Source organism: Pholis gunnellus (assembly GCF_910591455.1).
Source record: "Pholis gunnellus genome assembly, chromosome: 10".
Taxonomy (NCBI): domain Eukaryota; kingdom Metazoa; phylum Chordata; class Actinopteri; order Perciformes; family Pholidae; genus Pholis; species Pholis gunnellus.
In genome coordinates this window covers 11403632-11424993 of record NC_136537.1, presented here as the reverse complement: position 1 = coordinate 11424993, position 21362 = coordinate 11403632, and the positions used below count along the sequence as shown (strand labels likewise).

Sequence of the window (21362 nt, the reverse complement as noted above, 5' to 3'; positions counted from 1 at the left end):
TGCTTCGTTTAGCTACCAAGTGACTTGTAAATTCATAATTCTTGAGGAAATAAGAACAGACCTTTATGATCATGAATATGCCTTTATAATATTAGCAGCGATGGAAAAGTACTCAGATACTACAAGTACGTGTTATACTGTATATACGGTTGGGTAGTTTTATCTATAACTGACATAAAAACATCTTTAACCAAATTTATCAGACAAATGAAGTTGTGTAAAAAGTACATTTGACCCTAAGATGTAGTGGAGTAGAAGTGTACGGTAGCATAAAATGGAAATACTCTTGGAGTACAAGTACCTCACATTTGTACACAAGTACAGTACCTGCACGGACCTCTCTCGTGGTGTTGAGACTGATGCCAGATGTTTACATGTGCTTCAACACACTGGACATAAAGGTGGCGAAGTACACTCCAAGTCTTCTTCAGCAGTCAATGAACCAGGGCCCTATTCCTCGTACGTGGCTAACTGAGTTAGCTGGATAATTTTCAGGATGAGATTACATAAATGAGGCTTTTCGGTTCCTCGAAGCAAGTTTGGAAAAATCACCATAGCAACACATCCATAAGCCTGAACCTGCTCCAGAGCAGGCTTGAGCTAGATCCGCTGGGTAAACTGCCACTCCCCCGGAAGAAAGTGTCAGCTCCCTTCCTCAGAGATCCATCGATGAGGAAGCGATATTAGTCAGATTAGCGTTTTATACTTTGCGTTTATTTGCCGTTGAACTGTTAGAAAATCATGGTTTCGGTGATCGACGCTTCCCCCTTTTGAAGTAGGACGGACACGCGCAACGATCCTGATGACTGACATCTGGTTCAAATTAACGAGACTGTTTGAGCGCGGATCAGCCTTTGAGGAACCGAGATAGCCTGATGTCAATCATCGAGTTAATTTAAGCTGGATAATAGGACATTTGATCGACTTAGTTCAACCACGTACGAGGAATAGGGCCCAGGTGTCGGAATGGATGGAGCGCATGTATTTGATGAACAAGTGCTTGTTATAATGAAAAGTGTCACACAGCGAGCTTACCGCTTCCATAGTTCAGTCTCATGGATCATGGTAAAGTACCACACAAAGACGTACAGTTCGACCTTTAATCAATGGAGGAAAAGATCAACAGGAACCACACTACAGAGGAGAAATAATACAGAGGTCTAGGTATAGAAAAACTATTATTTGGAGACAAATACACCACATTTTCTTTACAATGGATTATATATATACATATTCAAATTATTTTTAAGCAAAACTTTTTTTTGTTTTTTTTGAGAAAGCATATACCAGTAAAACATGATCTGCCCTTGATAATTCTGAAAAGTTAATGTCTGCATATGCTTTATACAAAATAGATTTTCAAACAATATTTGGGTAGTGCAAATCTTTTTTAGATTCAAGCTGGTTGATTACTTTCACAAACAGTTTGTGTGTGAAAAAGACCGACTCCTATCCTATTCACAGTATTAAACAATTTGACCAAAGCCTCACGTTAGAGTAAAAAAAAGAAAGGAAAAAAAAGAAGGTGTGTCTAAATTCAAAACAAAGAACTGTACATATGTCTTCCAGGAGCTTCTTAGTTCACACCGACACATGTTGAATTTGTCCGTGCTTGCTTTGGTCACCTTGTAGTCAAACATAAAATAGGCTTTTTGTGTGCAGTCTGTGGAGACCGATTACTGACTAAGTGTATCTTTTCCTGAAAATCTGTCCTGCAGAGATATGCTGAATGAAAGTCTCGTGTATGCAAATAGCTTATACTGTAAAAAGACTGGAGGGGAAAAAAAAGAGGAAGCTACCACATCTGGTAATGTGATGGTGACAGATAATCTGCCGTTTCTATTGCATATTCAGTTGTCCTCAAAAATATACAAGAACGTAATCAAGGATACATTTTTGAGTGAGAAGAGGCAAGTGTGCAAGTGTGTGTGTGTGTATATATATATATATATATATATATATATATATGTATATATATATATAGCTGTTTAAATGAGCAGCAGCAGAGAGTTGGATACACTGAATGTGAAAGTAACCCATGGGTAACCCCTATGCAGTTCATGAGGATGGTTTTCAACTATTTTGAATTATCAAAAAAAAAGAAAAGAAAATATATATATATATATATATCATTTTTCTGAGCCTGGGTAACTATGAATGATGACGGTGGCAGCACATTAATACAACTTTCCCAATCCTGACAAACATACACCATAAATCACAGAAGCAGACACATGGTGGGAATCCAAACTGACCGTTTTTTGGTTCTTAAAGTCGGGACATAAAAAACGACTTCACATGGACAACCACGTACTGCATGAATCAGATATTAAGCTTCAACGACCTGAGCATGGGAAGCGCTTCAGAATGTATAATGAGTGATTCTACATTTGTAGTTAGGATAGTTTAGCAAGAGCGAAACAATTTGACATTTTGAAATGAGTACTCTGTAGTCGCTCACTTGACGTGTTTATCCAATTATTTTTAAACCGGCAGGGCGTCATCTTTAATCTGTCAAAAGCATTTTTTTTTTTTAGTTAAATTAATTCCTCTAAAAGGTTAACATTCATATCAAAACCTGGATTATATTGTGCTTTAAACACATGCATCCTGACAAGCTGAGCACATTTCAAATCCCCCACGTACACAAACACACAAAGAAAGACCTCCGTGATTCTGTGAGTGCCTTGTGTTACAAATACAGCTCAGTTATCGCTCATTAATAATGAAAGCGCGGATAATTGGGGCAAATTTAGAAGCTTCAATGCTGGAACTAGCTTCCTTCTACTGATGCAAACACTGATGAGCTTTCAGCATCACTGAAAACAGACAAAACTGGAGTTTGGCACTGAAATAGTTCCCAGAGAATAAAAGAGGATCCATTTTGCCCGCCTCCCCAGTGCTGCACTTCCACTGTGACACGACTCCACCAGGTGACGGATGCTAAGTTCTTTCAAACCTTGGGGCTGGACTACCTAACAGACAGACATGTAAATGCACTAAAGACAGACGTGTGGACAAGGTGCCTACAAGACGCTAAAGGAGCAGAAGGCTTAAACCGGAAGGGTCAGAGGTTATCAGCAGCTGTGGGAGGTTTACAGGGAAATTAATCTGCCTGATCCAAAAAGCCGGATACACAAACTGTCTATCATACAAATCGGTCATTTCAAAAGGAAGAGTTAAGGCATTTTTCACTTTCTTGTAGAGAAAACGGACACCGCTCTCATAAGTGTACGTTGAATAGGAAGCTACAGCCACGAGCCGCTTAGCTTAGCATAAAGACTGAAAACCAGGGGACACCATGGTCCTTTGCACAGAGTCAGTCACTTCCTGTCTCGATGCGAAGTTGAACCAACTGGCGACTCCAGCTACACATTTACCGTTCACACGTTACAGAGTAGAATCTATATTCTCTGCATGAAAGCAAATAAATGCATCTCCCAGAATGTAAAACAATTCCTTTAACAAATAAAAGCAACAATGCAAAGGCTTTAAAAAGTCAGCTGCGTATTGCGAGCGTGAATATATACTGGTGATAAAAGCATCATCAGTGGCAGAATCATGACTGCATGTTTGTCAGTGTAACAAACTAGACCGTGTTAAAGACGGTTGTTTTCCAACGAATGTTGAGCAATGTTAGAGAAACACAGAAATGAGTCTTCCGGATGAATTAAACGTGACATGATCTCGCAAACACAACAAAATATGCCCTCTCTTCTCTGATTGGTAGACGCAGGTATCTAACATATTCCATTATTGTACTATTTGGGGGCAGGAGTGGGGTCTGAAATAAATACCAAAGCCAGCTAGTTCCTATAGAAAAAGGTTTCATGACTTCCATCCGAAGTCGTTTCATAACAGACCGGTACAGCATAACAGTCTTTCTTCACAGTCCTTTAAAGCCTTTATCGGGGTACAAAGTGCTCTAATCGCCATTAAGGAGTCGAGTGTGCGGATATCGCGTTGAAAGAGAGCAGGCTTTGAATATTCACCGTTTCTACACATGGAGGACGGGCCGAGCTGCCCTGCGCTTCCACCGATAAACGCGGTACAAAGAGAGAAAAGGAAAAGTTGCAGCTGCATGTCACAAGAGAAGTACAATCAACACACGATGAAGGTATAGAGACTGCGGTGGGTTTCAGAGAGCAGGAAGGAAGAAATGGCTAAGATGAGATCTGAAGCAAAAAAGGCACATATTCTTTTCCCTTTTAAAGTAGACTTGTGTAAACCTGTGAGAGGTCAGCGTGTGTGAGAAATCCATTTAACGATGCGCGTCCAATTAGAGTCCAACATAACTGTTGTGATTTACAGAAGCCCCCCCCCCCCCCTTATGACTCATAAAACATTTTGTTACAACCTCCTATAAAAACTAAATGAGCAACATACAGTCTAAAAGCCTACTTAAGAGCATGTCATATTCATTAAGCTTGGTTACCCTCCCAGGTAACGACGACCTGGAAAATTGTATAAACTGTTACAGTTTGAAAATGTAGAAAATACTATCAGAACCTGTACATAGATATTAGTTTATCTATCTTAGATATTGTTCTGGATTTGAAGGTAAGAAACCTGAGACAACATGGATGTTAGCCTATATTTCTTTGTGATTATCTTTTTTTTTTTTTTAATCTTACAAACATTTCCTACTTGTTATACACATCTTACGTCTGCTCGCCCTCTCGTTTCTACACAAACGTCTCCGCACTCGCTCTCACATCATTCTCTCCTCGGATCCTCATTCCTTTCATCGTCGTTCCTCAGAGGGGTGGTGGTGGTGGTGGGGGGGAGGGATTGGTGAGGTGATGTGGTAGGGATTTTAAGGCATTGTGTCTGTTACGGGGCACAGTCATCTCTGGTGGAAGAGCAGAGGTTTGACGCTCCCAGCCTTGAATTTTGGTAACTGGTTGCTGATGATCTCCGCGAGCATCTCCGGGAATTCAACGCTCAGGGATTTATTCACAAAGGTGTAGAAGCAGAAGCTGAGCAGTCCACCGACCATCTGCGCGCGCGCGCACGCACACACACACACACACACACACACACACACACACACACACACACACACACACACACACACACACACACACACACACACACACACACACACACACACACACACAGGAGAACCGATCAGTGGATGATTATCACTAAAATACACATTCAGCATTTGGTGAAAAATGTCTTGATATTGGTTTACAAAATATCTGATTTATAGCGAGTTGGTACATATTTTTAAACTACAACCGTCATTTAGAGCCTCTAGCGAACTCATTACATTATGCAAAGGATACCAAATAAAAGTAACTTTGCATTATAGGCGGAACAACAACAACTTTGTGGTGGATGTCTGTACCTCATGCATGGAGTCGAGCAGCTTGGTCAGCTGATAGAAGCGCTGCCAGTTCTGGCTGGAGTTCTCCTCGCGCTTCACGATGGCTTTCCCCAGCTCCTTGATGTACGACATCCGGATGTCGTCGAACACTGCCTGGCTCTTCAGGCCGTCCTTTGGCACTGCGGGGAGAAACTTAAAAAGGTCAACACCTGGGACAGAGATACGGACAGACGCCCTGTAAACCACAAAAGAAGGACGGACAGCCTTTACATTTTAAATGATCACGTCCGGGCAGTTGAAGGGCTGAAAAAGGGCAACTGATTAATATACATCAGGTCATTCACAGGGTGCACTCCCGGTAATATTTAGCAGCACGGAGCAAATACGTGGGCAAGAACAAAGCCACGCACCCAAAGGGGGGAGGGGGGGAGATGTGTGGACTGTGAGCTGTGCTAAAGCAGCCTGCAATTATCCTTTAAATAGGTTTTTTTATCAGTTTAATTATGGAGTCTTTGTTTACATCTTAAATTCTCCTGCACTCGATCGCCTTGGAGATAAGCTGAAGTGAAGTTATGTACGTGTGGTGACATTGTGTGCGTGTGTGGATTTTTCTGTATCAAACCAGGTCGCCCTGTGAAGACTTGTTTGCAATAATGTGAGTGCATGTCAGTGAGTTGGTAAAGTGCAGTGATGTGTTGTGTTGACTTGCACACGTCAATATTATCCATCAGCCACTGTGGACAGTATCGGATTGGAGTAATGGCTTTTGCAATGATTTGCATTAACACAGCAGCACGTTCGACATGTGGCGGTTCAGCTGACCTGTGCTGAGCAGCAGCAGGACCTTCATGCACAAATACTCGTCGTGGGAAACCTGCAGCCGGACGAACTCGCTGGAAATCTTCAGCATCTGGTCGCACTGGTCGGCCATGTAGGGCAGCTTCATCCGCTCCCTGGTGGAACGAGACAGGAGCGGTTAAACAGCGCGGCTCCTCCAGTCACAAGTGATTTATAAAAAGGGGGCGGTTTGTGCAATCTCAATCAGGGAGACCAAGCGGCTCTCTGTTATATCGCCGTAGATTAAATGTTCAAGGTCTCGCTACAAACAATTTAGTGGAGCCCATTTTAAATCATTCTTCCAGAAGGTTGACAATGCATATTTCAGATGAGTGAGTGTCATGTCAGCGGTGAAGCAATGCGGTGGGTGAAAGGGAAAGTGGGGACAAACTTGTAAAAAATGTCTTGCTGAGGGGTTGTTATTTCATTACATCTAATTAAGTCACATTAAACTGAAAATTCATTAAAAAAAAATGTGCATCAAGATTGTTTCAAGTCTGTCATAATAATATTGTAAATATAACAATCTGAAAAAAAGCTGGAGAACAAAACATCATCAGATATTAATTATGATCATATTAACTTTCAGCTTGTGATTAGAAAAAAGAAAAAAAAGGGAAACAAATCAAAAGGCCTATTACAGCCGTAAGCTGTGCCGACTGCTCACGACAGTCAGAGTGCTGCTTATGAACCGAGTCATCAGGTCTGTAACACTCATTAGTGAGGACAGCTGACAGACGCGGCTTGATTCTCTGGAGATACGACACACACAGCAGAGAGCTGCACCGACGTACGTAAACAAACAGATGCATGCGTTGGCCGACTGACGGTAATACGGAAATCACAGGCGTGAAAATATCACTTCACAAGAATCCATTTACCAGACCGGAGTGTTATATATTCTTACTTTCACGGTTCATAATCCTAAAATACTGGCTATACTGAAATCTATTACTGTGGGTAGACTGATACATACTCATTGATGACGAGGTCCGGTGCAAAGCACAGCATGTTGCCGTTGCACTGCTGGTAAGATCTCCAGCCCAGACCGAAAGACATGAGGAAGAGCCAGGAGCACTGCAGCAGAGTCATCTGGTCGTCCAGGTGCAGGTTCCTAAAACCTGAGGGGAAGGACGGGGAAACACGTCAACCGACTGAAGTAAGTGTGCACACACTGGGGCAATTAGATGTGATTACAGAAAGAGAAGACGAACTAAGATGGCACATCTGTGAAAAATGTAAACAGTTTTCTTTTGAAACTCGTTCTCGCTGCAAATGTACCTCAATGTGTCACATCCTTCTCTTTGCAAACGTACCTATATAAACTACTTTAACGTCAATACAAACCACTAACCTGGCAGAGCCTTGGCCCACTTGACAGCAGAGATGACCTGCCGGCCACCCAGCCTGTTGAGCGTGGTCATGAGGCGGGTGGAGGTGTCGGGCAGCGTTCCGTCGTAGCCGGCGTAGATGGTGTCCGGCTCGATGGCCTTCAGCAGGGACAGCATGGTGGGAATGAGCTGAGGCATGCACTTGGGTAAAAGGGAACGAGCCTCGATCGGCGGAGAAGGAGTCAGCTCGGGCGGGTTGTTCGGCTTTAAGCGGTTCAACTTCTTGGTTTTGCGAGCTGCAGAGGAGTAAAAAAAAAAAAACGGGGCGAACGCGCAGGGAAGAGTTAAGTGAGAAACGGTGAAGAGGAGACAGGAGCAGTTTAACCAACTGAAGGGGACACAGTTTGGCGTTATCGGTGCGGTTTAATACGTACCTTCCAGGTTCATGCCTGCCATCAGACACTTGCGGAAGCGGCAGGCCGGGCAGTTCTTCCTCCTGATCTTGTCTATTATGCAGTCGTTCCTCCCAGCACACAGGTAATTATGCTGCCCTGAGGCACACAGAGGAGGAAGATTAATCTGTTATTTACCGTAACTGCTGTGGAAACACTCCGGAGGAGAGGGGGGGGGGGGGACTAATTAGCTGCATCCCACTCCTTCACTTTGTAAAGAACATGCCTCCATCTTAAAAGTCATAATGAGTCCAGCATCTGAGCAAACTTATGTGACAGGTCGGTGATGAATAAATCAGGGAGGTAAGTAATGATGTACCTTCCACTGCTCTCTTGAAGAAGACCTTGCAGCTGCCACAGGTGAGGACGCCGTAGTGGCAGCCTGAAGCCTCGTCAGAGCACACCAGGCAGATCTTACGAATCCCGCTCTTTCCCTGTGTGGAGGATGTAGCGGTGACCACTTCCTGTCTGGAGATAGAGCTGGAAGGAGAGAGCGGCGACAGAGAAGAGAAATGGAAAGGATGTTCAGTCCCTCTCCAAAGCTAAAAGCAATGCAGCTTCCAGAGTTTAAAGGAAAAGTCATCTTTAATGGTGTTTTATGAGGATGTATAGACCACAAGGATACACAGAAAGGAGTTTTGGAGAGTCACACTGAATGTTAACGTACCGCGTTTGCAAGAAAACCATAAAAACACGCTGTACATTTTACCCACAAAGACAAAACATTGACTATAATCTTAACTTCCGCTGTTTGACAAAGTGTGAAATTATCACAAAATAGCTGCACAGAAATTTAAGTCCAATCCATATCAGACAAATACTGTATGTCAACAGTATGCCAATTATACTGTCTGGGCCCCCCCGCCCCCCCCGCCCCCCACACCCCTGAAAGCATCAACTCAGTTTTGAGAGTTCAGCTGTAGTTCAAATCCACTACCCTGCACCAAAACTTTAAATAAATAAACTACACAGATATACTACACATGTTCCCATCAGACTTAATGTGTTCCTTATGCTTGTTTTATCCTCAACGCTGCCAACACCGCGGTCAGGAGAAGTGAGCCCCGTTGTTCCCGTTTGGGCCTCTGAAGCCTAAATAATCTCACTGTCTGTGGTCACATTCTAAATCCAGTGGTTGTCTTTAAAACGGCTCCTCTTCCTTTGATGGAACCTCAAAACATTTCCGCACCCAGTCGACAGTGGTTTGAAATGCACTTTTTCACAACCACCACTAGAGGAAGTCAGGCGTTGCAGCATCCGAGCAGAGGAGGTCCACGCCCCCCTTGCGGGCCAGTGGCCACAGCAAACACAACGCCCACAGTGAGAGGACAGAGAGCCTGAGAGGCGCAGCGGCTGTGTCCGTCTGTCTGTGTGTCAACAAGTCTGCAAAACCCTCAATGACAACAAACTGTTGTATTTGATAAGGGACTGTCCCCTGCACACTAACACATTTATGCAGATTTGATCCGGTGGAGCCAAGTTCACCCTTCGTTATACAACATGAGGGTGTAAACATGGAAGCAGGGCAGTCGGTGAGCGTAGAGGAGCAGGACAAACCTGAGTGAAACATCAAAGCATCAAGATTAAGAAAAGACGTAATCAGAGAGAGACCTCAGAAGAGGCCGTCTAGCCGAGACACGGCTGAGAGCTTTCCAAGCGCCACTGAAAACACACCGTGGTCAATACGTCTGTCCGGTTACCTCTTACGGCTCGTACTCTATACAGTTATGTGTTGATATGTAGTGAGCTTCCATTTCCTGAGAATCTTTGACTCCACTCTGCATTGTGCCGTAACAGCTGAAATTCAAAACCCCCCAAATCTTTGAGTTGGTTTTGGGAGGAGATAGCACCACTGGGAGGGGGGGGGGCTCACTGACCTCTCGGTCCAGCTGTGGGAGGTGAAACAGGGGGCATGTATAATGGAGAACACAGTGACTGAAGCCATTCAAATACAGAAAACTAGCTTTTTCAAGTGCATCCGAACGCGAGGACACTTTATCTAAAGTTTAATCTCAGTTTGGTAGTTACACCCAAGACGCAGAAGCACTAAACAAATCGCACTCCATATTCGGTGAATTTATCATTGTTTAAAGTGGGAAACCAGAGCAGAAGGAACATTATAATAAATAGTTATAGTCACAGTGAAAACCAAAGGAAAATTGGATTCATCATTCTAACTTAAAAAAAAAAGGCCAAACCGACACGTGTACTGACGGATAGCTCATTAATCATTCAGTTGTAAAAAGGTTGGAAGATGAAACATAAAATGTACAATCACACTACAGGTGAGCCGATGAACATCCTTTTTTAAGTTGCCTTGTCATAATCAGAATATCAGTGTTTATAGGATCGCCACAGAATCATAAACAATTAATCTAAAAACTGATTGATAAATAAAGTTGCACCGATTACCAGCAGCAAGTAAAATGAATATTAGGAACACTATTTGCTCTGGACAGTACCTGAGCAGAATTACAGAAGGTAGTTTGTAACCGAAGAATCAGTCACCAGCCGTGTACTTTCATCTTACCAATGAATCAAATGACAAAACAATGTTTTTAACTAATGCTCTATTTGTAAAGATATGCACCTTCTCAGTGTATGGGCCCTCTCAAGGTGGAGCTATGGTGTTGGATGGAACATTGACTGTGATAAATGAAGATCCCAATGTTCTCATTGCATCTGAATTTAAGCGTAATGATGGTTTGTTCTTTTAAAGAAATGACAGTTTTCTTCTAAATATATTATACAATCGGCAGTGTATCGCCTTGCTTACTGTATCGCAATATATTTAATCATAACCCCTGTATCATTATTCATATCATGTCACCAGATTTCTGCAAATACACAGCCTTAGTCTGAATTCCTGCTGTTTGGATTAATTTATGGATTAAATTATCGTCTAGAAACTACTGCCTGGTGAAGGGTCACACCATGTATACAATTCAACCAAAGCTGTGCCACTGCTATGATGTAACCAGCATGCCATCTGTCTCACACACAGCTTCATGTGAGGTTTCCTTATCAGACTTCTATGAGAGCGCGCGCGCACGCACACGCACGCGCGCACACGCACGCACACGCACACACACACACGCACACGCACACGCACACGCACACGCACACGCACACGCACACAATAAACACGCGCAACAACGCCTTACAAGCTCCAGAACAAGCATGCTCTAACAGCCAGTGTGGGTGGAGGAGGCTAATGAGTGCAGGGTAAAGATGACGATGATGATGTCAGAGGGTGTGAAGGGGGAAACGGTACAGTTTATCCTTCATTGGCCCACTGGGATGGAGACATCAGGACAGCTTTACCAGAGCGCTGTAGGCTACTGGTTCAAATCCAATTACTGCAGCGTCTATACGTTTACAACACCAACAGTATGCTTCAAGTGATGTCACTGATTTTCAGCGTTTTCTCTAAACTCAGATTTTTTAGGCTTGTCAGACATTAACCAACCAGAGCTGCGCAGCAGTGTGGGGAGACTGAATTTCCTCTTTCTGAAACCATCTGTTGAAGTGAGTGCATGCCATTGACAGGAAGTTCTTGCATTCCCTCAGAGTTTAGTATCGGCCAGAGCCCAGTTACAGCTCAAAAAAAGGCAGAGACACCCGGAGACGAGCCTCGACTTCAACGAGCACAGTGCAGAGAAAGTTAACCGCTTACGTCTGTAGGAGTGCGATCAATCGGCCCGGGTTTAAACGAGGCAAGCCACTTCACGCACTTACGATAATGCCGGTGGCCCAGTGCCCTGCTTAACTATTTATAATCTCCTTTTAGCCTTGAGTGTCACGAGTAGCGTGGCAGGCTCCTGCTCTATATACCCGTCTCTCTGTCTATTCAGACGAGAAGCCGTCAGCGCCACATCATTGCAATGCCTGGCCATTTCCTTTTAAGTGAGGTAGATAATGTTGTGTTTGTGCATTGACTGGATTCCTGGCTGCAAGCTTAAAAACCTTATTCGTGAGCTACTGTGAAGATTATCACTGCCACGGATATGGTTGAACGTTGCACAAACATCTCATCTTCATCAAAACTCCGTGAGCATGAAGAGAGCAGAAGGAAGTGCTCCTTCCCCCCGAGGTGAGGGCCCCCAAAATAGAACGGGAACTGGTCTGCACGCTCTGAATCACTCTCGCATGCAGAACAACAACGCAGCGCCTATGAGGGAGTGGAGGGACCGGGTTTGTTTGGTCAAAGACCGGAATTCTCTGAAGTATCTGCCTCCGATAAAAACAGACGGCGTGTCTCTAGAAGTATTTGACATAGTCGGTGAACATTGCGGCCACAGAAAGGTCATCAAGTGTTTTTTGCGGCCATCGCTTTGGTTCATGAAGCGAGCCATTAGGGAGATATTCTTACATGTGACACTCCCTCTGAGGCACTGCCTGCAAGGAGCCACCGTCTCCCCCTTCAGTAACAGCTACATTCTGCAGCAAAGACGGTCTGGCTTCAAGCATCAACATCAATTTGTCCGAGCACGAGAAAAGCAACCCCTGAGGCTCTGAGTTTCCATATTAGCTTCCATAATTGGAGCTGTAGGTGACTGTATGTGTAGGTGGGAGGCGGCTTCCAAGCTCGTAAAAATGAATTGGAGGCTTGCTGCTGCTGCTGCTACTACTGTTTGCATAACCATGACACCTTTAGTGTGGGAGGAACCCACTCCCAAAGTTCGGCTTTTGCTGACTCGGCAACTGCAACACAAACGTAAGACGAAGGGCACAAACAACTGACGGGCTTAGCTGCATCCTCTTAACCTCAATATAGGGACTTTCTATAAGCCCATGCAGTGTCAAAACACAACAAAAACTAAATAGAGAAAACTGTGGTAGTAGGAGAATGCGGGAATAACGCCAAAGTGACTGGAATGGTTGGCATTTGATCTGCTGCGTTAACTCGGCGCCAGCTGTGGGCAGGACGGAGGGAAAGTAGGTCAGGAGAGTGAGAGCTTCACGGCAGCCCTCTGTGGTCTGCCTGCCACAGCGGCCGTGACGACACACCCGCATGCATGCATGCATGCACATGCGCACACACACGCACACGCACACACACACGCAAAATCATGAAAGGTGATTTACAGTAGCTGAAAGCTTCTGCTGACAGTCAAAGTCCCTGCCCTTGAGAGAGAGAGCGAGAGAAGGGAGGGGTGTGCCAGATCAACATTGTGTACCGAGACTCTGACCAAAGCTTACTCTCAAAACACAGGGCCCAGACTAAAACCACTAGGCATATATATATATATATATATATATATATATATATATATATATATATATAAAAATAAACAAATAAATATATAAATAAACTTCTCATGTATCAAACCAGGCACCAAACTACAGCTGTTGACTTCACCAGTCCTGACCTATCACTGTGAAGCTTTGAAAAGGCTCTATATTCTGAGACGGTGTTTATCTTCTAAACACTAAGCTCTACTCCTGAGCTCATCCTGCCATGAAAATCACACAATCCACAGGGTGTTACAAACTGTCAAACAAGGCGACAAGGGAATGGTTCATACATACACTGTCATCAATAGGAGGCATTACAAAGACTATTGCTACTCTTAAAGTGCCTGAAATGTGTTCGCAGGTTTGGAGAAAGAATGGTGGTATGGGGTTCTCACAAAAACAAAACTAAAATTTAAACTTTTCCACACTCATTCCTCCATTGGTCTCTAAAGAGCGTACACAAACAAACTATTGCCAAACTAGTCAAACTGATTGCAAGGTGAAATGAAAATAAAATGAAATGACTATTCAAAACGGTCCGCACATGAATATTCCAGCATAGTATTGCCAAAGATGTTTCCACAGATAGTTGTGGAGCCTTGCCTTTCAAGTACATTAGTTATTTATCTTGTGCAGGATGCGAGGAAACCAACGTGGGTAAAGAGTAAAAGTGTTTTTCTGTGAAAGAAAAGAAGAAAACTGCTTTAACAAAACTTTTCGGGTAGTTTTCTTCCTGAGCTTTATTCAGCAGCGAGTTACCGTCATTTTCCAAAGTTGACTCAATATTCCCACATGTGAGATTCTCTGGAGATTTAGCAAAGACACTGCCGGATGTGCTCCTCAACCGATCAGGCACTGCTGATCTCGGCCTATGCATTAGTCAGTTAACATCAGGGCTGCAACTAACCAACATGTTTATTATTACTTCACCAGCTCATTATTTTCTAAAAGAATCAATGAACTGTGAGAAAACAGTGAAACATGCCCACCACACCACTTCTTAAAGCCCCTTATGACATCTTTAAATTGCTTCTTTTGTCCCATCGACTGTCTAAAACCCAAATATATGAATTTTTCTGTTACATAAGACAAAGAAAAGCTGCAGACCTCACATTTACAAAAGCTAAAACTAGTTAATGTGTACATAAAAAGTAGTTGCTGATTCATTTTCTGTTGATTCCTAAACTAATTGTTTCAGCTCGAGGTAATGTTCAGCAGACAAGAGACTGAAATGAGGGAATGAGAGACCGAACTTAAGGTATGAATCCAATTACCTTTTATTTGTGTGAAACCCTGAACCAAACTCCAGCATGCACATAAAGCTATTGAGGCTACACAGCTCTATTCAGTGAGCCACTTGTATTGCTCCGGCAAACAACTTCCTCAACTACGCACAATCGAGCCAAGAAATTCCAGGACCCTACAGTGTGCTGTATAATCAACGTAGGAGCAGGATTAATGGCCAAGTCATTGCATCCCTCTGTAGGCGGGGCCAATTGAAGGCATAGGAGGAAAAAACAACAGAAGCTACACAGCACAAGCCTACTAAACGGGCTGACACAGGAATTATATTTCCTAATGTTTTCCACCATTCAAAGAATGCATTTTCCTTTGAGTGCAAAAATTAAATCAGCTCATGCTTCATTAAAACCAATCATCATATTATGAGGGTGTGTATTCTCCAAAATAGAAACAAACCTGGGGCATTACTCAAGCTGAAGCACTCTTCCTAACGTGAGAACCAATTGTTAGTGAGTCAGACTGAGTCAGAGTGTAAAACTGAACAGCCACGCTCAGGAGAATGTGAGCGCTGGTGAACTGGGAGACGTGCGGTAATGTTACGGGTCCCAGCTGACCTGCACTGTTGCAGGGCAGCAACCCGTGGAGCCACAGCCTCAGCAGGAAGTAGCAGCACCATTGCGTGAGACGCCTGAGGAGACGGTGACCCGATGCCAACCGCCTGACCGCAGAGCCACCGCAGCCACGCTCAGCTAGCGTCAAGCCACGAAATGTCACACAGGTTGTGGCCAACAGGCACAGCACAAAAACAAACTCCCACTCTCTGGAGAGACACACGCACGCACATAGAAATGCTAAGCTCTCACACAGATAAGCCAATACACATAACACACACACACGGATAGACATAATCCCACACACACACACACACACACACACACACACACACACACACACACACACACACACACACACACACACACACACACACACACACACACACACACACACACACACACACACACACACACACACACACACACACACGGTAATTAAAGCCAGGCGTAAAATGAAGATGAGTTGTATCTCGCGTCCCTCCCATCTGTCCCGGGTCACCAGGCGTTAGGACGACCGTCAGACAGACAGTCGCGAAGAGGCTACCAACATAATTATCACAAACAATAAAAACACAACAACCACACCTTTGACCTTGTTCACGCGGCACGCTTCTTCTGCGTGCCAATCTTTGAGCCGATCACGCCTCGTCAGATGGCACGATACAGCTGGCGGCGTGAATGCACGAGACGCGCAAACAAAAGAGCCTTTAAGAAACGTGACTCTGCCGCACCACTGTCGGTGGAGAAGTTCTATTCAGCCGCTTTACGACTGGATCTCAAAGCCACATTCACAGCTGAATCCATACAATTATACAGAGCAATAAAACTGTACAAAAGACACTTTGTTGGGCTGCGTGGGGACAAAATACTGTGACTCTATGCTCCATGTTCATCTAAATGGGAACTCACTGGAACTAAATTAAGGTTAAGCAAAATCCCATGAGTAAGTCAGTTTTTCACTCTTCTCTGCTACAGAACTCCCTTCTACACTGACCGCTCTGTAAAAGGCCACGACTCATTCATCCCTACTGCGCTGGTCCTCGGGGACGCATCTGCTTCAAATGAAGACGGTGCACATCTCAGGTGTATTGAAGGATACAAAGAGATCTGCCCAAAACCACCTCATGAAGCGCCATTAAGTGGATACGTCTGTGGAGGGGCCGGGCAGAGCCAACAGGCTGATATACAGACTCAGAAGAGAGTACAAAAAAAAAAAAAAAAGAATAAATAAATCGTTCTGGTTTAAAAAAGGAAAACTAGACCACAGGTCTGACGTGATAAAAGTGGAATTCCCCGTTGCTTCTTAACAGCACATCCTTTCTCCAGATCGTGGTGATTGCTGCTGAAGCCACGTCCTGTAGAGAGCATGAGCCCGTCTCACTGGGTTAAATAACTAACTCAGGGGTTAACGCTGGCATTTTTTCTTTTTGTCTCAGGACAATGGGCTTTATTTTGAAAAGCACTCTGTTGCTATGGTAACCAACACAGCAAACTAAACCTGTGAGGAGACGGCGGTTTTTTTTGTTTGTTTCGGCTTATCAAAATGAATAAAATGTCCACCTCCTCATCCATCAGCTGGAGCCTGAAACACAGTAGAAGTTTGTTTCACTGTGGCTATAAAACAGGGCGTGGCAGGTGGCTGCAGATGCTTCTTCCAGTAATAACTTAAATTTGCTACTATTGTTATATATTAATTGTGCTGAAATGACTGTATAATATGCCTCACAGTGCCGCTCAGGTGTGCAAGAGGCCCCTTGATGAAATCTATGAGCACAAGTGAGATGACACCATCCAAGAAATTGGAAGTTTCCCCCACAGCGCTCCAACAAAGCGCACCAATCATCCTTTTGATTACAATAAAGAAGTGAATCTTCACACTGACAAGTAGCTAATTTATATTCACTACAGGTGGGTAAAGCACACCACATTTACTTAGAGCCTCTATATTTACACATTTCTGCGCTTTCCTTTACTCTGTTCCAAACACAATGAGAAACAGCTGAGCCCTTTATAGATCGGGTATTTAATGCGTCATATTTTACTTTTTGAACGATCCCAACATGTGTTAGATACCTTGTGTTGTATCTGCTGCTGCTGCACGTGACTGGCTGTTTGCTGGAAGGCCTAACTCCTTCATGTGTATAAACTCAAAAGTGGAAAACCCTGGACTAACGCCGCCAGCTGATAACCACCTCTGTGAGAGCTGTAATCCAGATTCACCAACGTGTCATTGTGAAACCAGATAACAGAGCCTGCCTAAATTGAACTGTAAACAACACAAGAAAATAATATTCTGCACTAATACTTTTGTCAATGGCATGTCAAAAACCAATCATGATGTTGATCACTAAAGCCCTATTACTGTCTCTGAAGTAGAGGCGGACAGAGGCACATATTAAATGGATTGGTTTAGGTGTATGAAGCCCTATGTCTCTCTGGTCCTTTGTTTACTGCACTCAGGTTATTCGAGCCATCAATCACACCTCATTTACAACACTTAAACCAAACCTACCACACGTTATAAACACGTCAAACATAAAGCAGCGTAGACAAATATTATTCAGTCTGGCGTTTTAATTAAAAGTCAGCGAGCCAGAAAACTATTCGGGTTGACACTTCACACCGAAATTTCTCAGGTGAACTTCTCCTTTACAAAGGCAGGTGGGCTCAGAAAGAGCATTTAAAACACTCCTCTGTCCATGGACACTACACAGGACACCGTCAGACACTAAACACTGAGAGCACTCAATGCCAAATACAGAAAGAAACAAGGAAAGCTGTGGTTATCTTTTCTTAATATAGCTATAATCAGCCGTCTATCAGATGTCAAATAAGTTGGACTGGCTTTACTTCTTGTAATACAATATTAGATGTCTGGTGATGCAGGGTAGGATAAAATAAGACTTAACTGGGATCTCCACATAAACAAATTAGCTCAAGTTAGCTAGTAAGACTACAATGAAAAAGGTCAGGGTCAGACCACACTCTGCTGACTTGTCTTACCTTGCAAAGCTGGTGGGGTAAGAGGGAGAGCTTGAGAACGCCTCACTGGCCCGGAGCATTGCGGAGTTGTTCCCGACACCTTGGTTTCTGTTCCAGGCCCGGCCGATCGTAGTCACCGGGAGATACAGGCTGGACACAGGCTTCTGATCCTTCTGCTGCAGAGCGTCACTGCTGCTGGGGTTGACTCCGAAGTGGTAGCTCTGTCCCCCGGAAGTGCTCACCCCACAGATGGAGATGGGGCTAGAGCTGGGCACGTCTGTAGTGGATGTGCCGCTCATTTGGCAGTAACTCTGGCCTGCAGACGTCTTCTCCTGTTTGATCACACCTTGGGTGCAGAGCTGAATGAAGCCCACATCTTTTTCTTTCTTCACCAACGCAGACAATGTGGTTGTGGGAATTAAGGAGGCAGTCGTGCATACGCTAGCACTGGACTGTTCTGGGCTTGCCATATTGCTGCCATTGAGAGCCAAAGAGGCCGTCCCGCTGCTGTTGATGCTCTCAACCAAGAGGGGCTTTATGTCCCTCTCTGAGCTAACGTCCCCGAGCAGAGAATCATCCGCCAGAGTGGACAGGAAGGCATCGTCCCCGACATAAAAATCTGAGGGGGACCCAGTGAGCTCGAAGTCTTGGAGCAGATCCAAAGTGTTGTCGCTGAAAAATTTCTGGTTCACGTCCACATCCTTCCCAATGTGATCAAATGCATGATCAAGGTCAATGGGATCCTGCTCGCCTTTATCCATGGAGAAATCCTCTGTTTTCGTGTGGAAGAAATTGGGATCTGATCCCCCAATAAGTGAATCCATACAGGATTGTGAAATGTCTGCTATACTTGCCTCCAACTGGGGCAAATTTTCCCTCAAAGTTTGACGACCAAATGTAGCGGAAGTCTGCGTCTGGAGTAAGTGCTGCTGCTGAAGCCTCTGGTCTTTGGTGAGAAACCTGGACTCTTGGTCTTCCAACAAGGGGCCTACGGTGGCAGTGACGGAGGTGAGCTCCTCTGGAAGGGGGCTGTTGCTGAGGCCGTTAGGCACCTGTCCTAGCTGCATCAACGGACTGAGTGGAAGAACGACAGAGGTGATGGACATGGCACTGTGAGGAGCCACTTTCAACACACCTCCCTTCTCAGGGCTTTCAGTGTAGACCAATTTGCTCAGATGATCATCTCTTCTAAACGTTATCTTCTTCACTCCACCATTGTCCATCTTATTTTTGTTGTTTTTGTTGGGGGGGGGGGGGGGGAGGAGAGACAGAGAGCGTTTACAGACAGGGCCAAGTACAGTGCATAGCAACCACGTTAAAATACAGTAAATGGGATTATCACACGCGCACTATACCGCTGAACTGTATTGTAATTTAAAAATGGCACCAGGTCGTGCATTCGCAGAGAGCAAGTCAAAGTGAGACTGGAGAAAGTTGTCAAGCATGCCCCCCTGCGCGCCCTTGATAGCTAACAAAGCTAAAGATAGCTAATAGCGTTAGCTGGTCTCATTAGCAACATGACAACATGAGCGCATAGACAGCACTGTCCACCTTATACACACCAATGTTGCTTAAAGTTAGCACACAATGCACGTTTTCGACCACAAAGCACACGCAGACAGCCTTAAAGTTGACCCAAGTCTAAGCTCGGCTAGCGTTAGCTTATTGCTAACTGTTGGCATGCTAGGTAGCAATGTGGCTAACAGTTAAAGTGGCTGCGAGCCTACGTTTCGCCCGAATGTCGTTGACAGTAACGTTAGCCTGCTAACATAGCCCCTATAAGTGCATATTTAGCGTTGACGTTGGAACGTGCTACGTTTCTGTGTTTATCTTAAGCTAACGCGTATCAACTCAAATCTGAATAAAAGCTCATATTTACCGTTCAAATGACCGATTGCTGGTACGTGTCCACAGGTCGTCTGTCAACATTGTTTTGGTTGAAAGTGGCAGTCCACAACACGCAACACTCAATGTGTGTTAGCGTTAACTGTTCCTCCTCGCGCGTATCGCTACATGACTTGATGAACCGACACAAACACGTCGAGCTGGGTGTGTTTTTGCGAGTTTTCAATCTTGCTGTTAATTGTCATGCAAACTGCGTTGAAGTGACTGGGCTGTGGAGAGTCACAGCTAGCCATTAGGAAAGTAGGCGCTAACCTCCAAGAAAAACATACAAAATGGAGAACTGAGCGAGTCAACCCCATGACCTGTTTACAACGTGCAGCGCGACCTGCTGCCCGTGCAGCGTAACTGCAGCTTGTTATGTGCCGTAGCTCAAACTCTAAGGGACGACATTGAGGATTAAAATAAAAAGGAGAATTAGTTCCAGTGGAATTAAACAACGCTATCTACTTTACATGGAGGCACCAGGACCCAAGCAACAAAGTAGTCTAAAGTGCAGAGAGTGCATTAGCAGTGAACAAATGGCGCTCATCGAAACGTCACAATCTTTCTCCTCTGGCATGATTGTTCATGCAGCTGGCCACCGTGGGGGCCCACTGTCTCGCAGCTGTTAATGGTGCTGACAGAGAGATAGACAGGCAGACAGGCATCTGAGGCAGAGGACAGTGAGAGCAATTATGAAAGGACATAGTCAACCACATTGTAGTGACGATGATGAACTGACAGACGTTTTTATTTCTTCCTGTGAAAAATACCAAAGAAGTAGTTATCTACAGATCTGCCATGTTAAAAAAAGTTATTATTGGACTAAAGATCCACAAATAAAGATGCCTTGAGAGAATTATTGTGAGGTCTGAATGCACTGCTGGGTATCCTACCGCAGACAACACATCCCTGTAAACTTATTAGAATTTATAGTCTGTTGAAGTTGTTAAATTCTGATGCAATTGATTGTTGAGTGCACGGAAAACCCTTTTAGCTTGCAGGTCTATCTAGTGCTTATCTGTATGTTAGATATTTTTATCCTACAGTAAACTAGAGCATCTCACTCCGTGCCACTGGCCCCTAGACTGCAATGTCTCAGTCAGGATTCAACACAATGGTGGTTAGTGTACTGATGTGATGAATATGATATTGCATTGCCATTTAGACTGCAGTGTAGCTACTCGTAACATAAAGAAATTATATTATGAGACTATAGTTTGCCTGTTGGTCTACTCATTGTACTGTCTCCAGAGGCTTGAGAGGACTCTTAATGTCACTGAAATTGCTCCATCAGTAAACAAATAAACCACTATTGGATCATTATTAATCAGGGAGTTGTAATGGGTAAACTTCTCAACTCACGGTTGGGAAGGAAACAATCAATACGTGCATTTACAAAAATATGATGAAGCAAATAATGTATTCAAACAGAAGGGAGCTTAGAATG

General features: G+C 44.2%; 1 protein-coding gene across 1 annotated transcript; it reads right to left on the bottom strand.

Annotated features, from left to right (window-relative positions):
* Window positions 1-1086: 1086 nt before the first annotated feature.
* Window positions 1087-20124, bottom strand: nr3c1 (nuclear receptor subfamily 3, group C, member 1 (glucocorticoid receptor)). Its single transcript, XM_079167374.1, has 9 exons — window positions 19908-20124; window positions 18050-19251; window positions 8272-8432; window positions 7935-8051; window positions 7524-7796; window positions 7146-7290; window positions 6155-6285; window positions 5354-5511; window positions 1087-4999 (listed from the first exon to the last, which is right to left on the bottom strand). Exons 2-9 carry the CDS (start codon window positions 19249-19251, stop codon window positions 4847-4849), a joined length of 2340 nt encoding a protein of 779 aa, XP_079023500.1. The 5' UTR covers window positions 19908-20124; the 3' UTR covers window positions 1087-4846.
* Window positions 20125-21362: the final 1238 nt, after the last annotated feature.

What these genes read in the sequence shown, in the direction of transcription:
- nr3c1 (XM_079167374.1), bottom strand. Translation starts at nt 19,251, where the DNA reads ATGGACAATGGTGGAGTGAAGAAGATAACGTTTAGAAGAGATGATCAT. An exon ending in CCGGACCTCGTCATCAATGA is followed by an intron (nt 6,286 to 7,145) that starts GTATGTATCAGT and finishes TCGTTCCACCAG; the next exon opens with GGAGCGGATGAAGCTGCCCT. An exon ending in TGCTCGACTCCATGCATGAG is followed by an intron (nt 5,000 to 5,353) that starts GTACAGACATCC and finishes GCGCGCGCGCAG; the next exon opens with ATGGTCGGTGGACTGCTCAG.